Source organism: Dama dama, chromosome 8, assembly GCF_033118175.1.
Source record: "Dama dama isolate Ldn47 chromosome 8, ASM3311817v1, whole genome shotgun sequence".
NCBI lineage: Eukaryota > Metazoa > Chordata > Mammalia > Artiodactyla > Cervidae > Dama > Dama dama.
In genome coordinates, this window is record NC_083688.1 from 7713653 (window position 1) to 7717500 (window position 3848).

The 3848-nt window shown below is 48.9% G+C and overlaps 1 protein-coding gene across 8 annotated transcripts in view; it reads left to right on the plus strand.

The window, feature by feature from the left end:
* The first annotated feature begins 1162 nt into the window (after positions 1 to 1162).
* SRRM1 (serine and arginine repetitive matrix 1) overlaps positions 1163 to 3848 on the plus strand; it is a 29356-nt gene continuing 26670 nt past the window's right edge. For 4 of the 8 annotated variants that reach the window (XM_061148223.1, XM_061148227.1, XM_061148224.1 and 1 more), the window contains exon 1: positions 1163 to 1314. In XM_061148223.1, the coding sequence (XP_061004206.1) occupies positions 1294 to 1314 (21 nt within the window). In that variant the 5' untranslated portion in view covers positions 1163 to 1293. The remainder of the gene's footprint in view (positions 1315 to 3848) is intronic. The other 4 variants (XM_061148221.1, XM_061148225.1, XM_061148222.1 and 1 more) reach the window with 1 other exon arrangement.

Genomic DNA, 3848 nt, shown 5'->3' on the forward strand with positions numbered 1-3848 from the left:
GAGGAAGAGGAATCAAGAACACCACCAGAGTTTGTCTGCAATTAAACAAAACTGCCATCAACCAAGGCAGGGACGACTTCGGGAGGAGAGGGTCGGTTTTTGGTGGAGTGGAGGGTGTTCCAGAGAGAGGAGGAGGAACCAGGAGCTCAGTTCCGGGTCAGGTTAAGTAGGTGATGTCTTTCCAGTGGAAACGTCCAAGAGGACGTTGCCAACACACGTTTGAAGTTTGGGAGAGAAATCTAAGGTGGAAATCTATGAAGCTGCTAGGAGGGAGCTGGTGTTCAAAGCCGTGAGAGTGAATATAGTCTCCAGATGAGTGCTGTGAACAAAAAGCAGCAAAGGGAGGTGAGACTGTGTGTTGGGGGAATGACAAAAGGTGGCCAGAAAAGGATCACATGCTTATCAGAGAAAAAGAGCGCTTAGAGTAAGTGTAGCAGAAGATATCGATGCTGGAGTCCTCACAGTCGGAGCAGATCGCTGGAGAGGCAGAGCTGGGCCAGCGAGGTCGACGCCCTGGCCTCCGGCCTGGAGACCGGCCGCTTCTCCATCAGGCCGGCAGGGTCACAGCTTTCCTCAGCTTCCTGCCCGTAAGCGTGGGGACCGGATAGCCGAAATCGAAACTTATCTAAAGGGCAGTTCCAGCTTCTCCCTAAAGCTAAGGAGTTGTACGGAAACGGGAGCTAGCCGAGGGAGCGGGGCCAGAATGCAAACTTCACTCATACTACGTAGCTCGGCTACTTCAGGGCCGAAGTCAGTAACTGACAAACTCGTAAAACCAACACAATCACAACTTTCATAACGACAGAGGAGGCCGTAGGCTTTTCCTCTGCGCAACGGCGGCCTCACTAGCGTCACTCTGAGGTAACAGTCCTTTTCTTGAATCGCTCCGTGGAACCCCCAAAGCGGGAAGCCTCCCACACTACGGGTAGAAGGACGGGTCAATTCACGGTCGGCGAACGGGGCGAGATAGGCACCACAAAAGGATTCGCAGGGCAGGGCAAGTCAGTGACTCTCGCACGCTTGCATTGGCTGAGATCGCGAGGCTCTCCTCACGGACCGGCCAATGGGGAGGTTCAGAGCCCGGTAGCAACCCCCACGCCTTACAAAACGCGCGTGCGCGTGTGTGACGCGCGCTCACCACACTGAGCAAGCGCAGCCTCGTGTCGGCTGGAGGGGCGGGTGTAGCGGCGCGCGCTGCGTCCCGGCGCTCGGCTTTCCCTGCCGGTCCCGCCCTCCGTCGCGGCGGCGCGGTGCACCTTGGGATAGGGAGCGATCTCCGAGCGAGGCAGCAAGATGGACGCGGGATTCTTCCGCGTAAGTAGGAACGCGGGGACCTGGGGTGAGGTTGGAGGGGGGGTTATCCGCAAAGCCCGGCAGGACCCCTAAGCTCAGGACGGGGTAGCCGGCGAGCAGAGGCTTCGAAGATTCTGGGGATCCTCGGTAGCAACGGACGCTCCCCCCTGCCCTGCGGCGGGGACCGGTGCGCCCCTGCGCAGTCTCCTCCTCCGGAATCGTCCCCCCTACGCGGCGGCGACGACGGTCGCCGGAAAATGGCGGCGGGAATGGCAGGGAGCGATACCTCGCCTCCCGGCCTGCCTGACGGGGCCTGCAGACCGAGCCTCGCGTTCCGCCGGGTCCTGGGGCCTAGTGGGCCCGCGAGGAGGAAGTCCCTGGGGGGAGGCGGAGGGAAACCCTGAGGTGACTGGCTGCAGAAGGGTCTTGAGAGACTACGGGTTTGAGGGTACCGCCTCAGGAGAGCGTGGTCCGGAAGCGACGTTGAGCAGCTTTTCTTGAGAAAGCGGGCTCCTGTCCCCCCACCCCCACCCCCAACCCGGGTCTAAGCCTTCGGGAAGGCTCCGGGTCAGAGTTCGCGGGAGCTCCCGCCCAATTTGATATCTCTTCAGGGAGGGGAACGCGGATAATTTTGTGTTCAGAACGTTTGAATCCGAGACTCTCTGAGCAGAGAGCGCAACAAAAAGTGCGCGTATATGAAGGCGGGGTTATGGAATGGATCTGCTTCTCCTTCCCGCTCACCGTACCCCCACCTCTCCAGTTTGTTTTACTCTTTTGAAAGTCTGCTCGAGGAAAGATGCCTCTAGATTCTCAAGGGTCTGCGGGCCCATCACTTACCAGCAGGGACGCCTCGAAATTGGCCCTCAGGGCCCATAATTTATCGAGCGCGTGTTGGAGCCTGTTCATCCCCTTTTCCACTCGTGTAGGAAATGATCACCCAGTGGAGATCTAGATCCTGGTTTGGCAAGTGACACTAAGAGATCTAGAGTTTGCAGGTTCTTTTTAATGCTGAACGGACCATGTAGAGACCAGTTGGTTAAGTCAGAATATAGGTTGGCTCTTTCCACTCCCTGGAGTATGAAATATGCAGCGCGCGTGTGTGTGTGTGTGTGTGTGTTTAAAGGAAAAGTTAAAAGAGTATGAAATATGCAGCGTGTGTGTGTGTGTGTGTGTTTAAAGGAAAAGTTAAAAGAGGGGAAGACCGGGACTTTAGTAAAGAAAACTCTTGACACTCCAGAACCAGCGTTGAAATTTCTTTTCCGTTGACTTTAAATGTGTTAGTTTTTCATTAAATGTTGAAGTGTTATTCCAGGCGTTTGACTTAACACAGCCAGTTATATGACTGTTTTTAGGTTGTGCAAACAGTACTGTAGTTGTTTATGTAATGATAGTTTCTATTGAGTTTATCAAATTTTCACACTGCAAATTGTATCAAAGTATTTTGTAGTAAGTACTGAGTATTTCCTGTAGTGTTAATGTAATATTTTAAAACACAAGCCTATTCTTTGGTATTTTCATTATTTCGCATGGAAAGGCATTCCTAAAGGAAAAGAGCAAGACGATTGATAAATTTACGAATGAGGTTTGCTTTTAGTGTTGGTAAAAATCTGTAAGAAAAGGGTATAATATAATCCTTAGGGGGATTGATTGGATTTAAGCTGAGTTAAAAGATTTTAGGACAGTTATTCCTTTAGTACACGGCCATTCAGGTAGTAAGATAGAAATAGTAGCTTTCATTTGCTGGACTACTGCTATCTGCCAGTTACTTTAAGTATATAATTTCTGATATACACAGCCCTGCGAGATATTGAATAGATTTTAGCAAGTAAGGAAACATTCTCAGAGAGATTTAGTAAGTTTGAGGTCATATGACTTAATGTAGTGGCAGAGTTGGGGTTCTAATCCACATTCTTTACCTTCCTAAAAGAATTTTCTTGATCACTTTCCAAGGGACAGTGGCCAACTCTGTGAACCATTCGGTAGTTTTCATAGCTCAGCCAGCTATTTCCGTGTTTAATTGGGCCAATAGGAATGACAAAACTCACAGTGATTACTTGATGGCCCAAGTGGTGTTTGATGGCTCTCATTTTTCCAGTTTCTTTGCAGAAATTGAGTTTATTAAAGTAAACCTGCTATGTTTTTCATACATCTCAAGTTCTAAAAGTTGTGAAACCTAACACAACTTGGTCTCAGGGTGTTCTTTTTCCTTTCCCCCCTGTTTATATGCATTGTCACAATAATTTTGCAAGCATGCTACTGGCTTTCAGAAGAGGATGAAGCTTAATGGTTTTGTTTAAAAAGGATATGTTAATATTTACTATATTTCAGTGTGTTCTCATTTAAAAACACAAACCAAGAACCACCTTAAATGTCTTAGCATAGAAAGAGGTGAAAAAGATATACATCAAATGTAACTTGGTAATGGGGGAGGTGTTAGGTTTATGCTATATTCTGTGTATTGTGTTTGACTTGTTATAGTGAGCATATATTTTGTAATTTTTTTGTTGTTTTATTTTGTAATTTTTAAATACAGTCAAATTTTCAAAATGTTAACT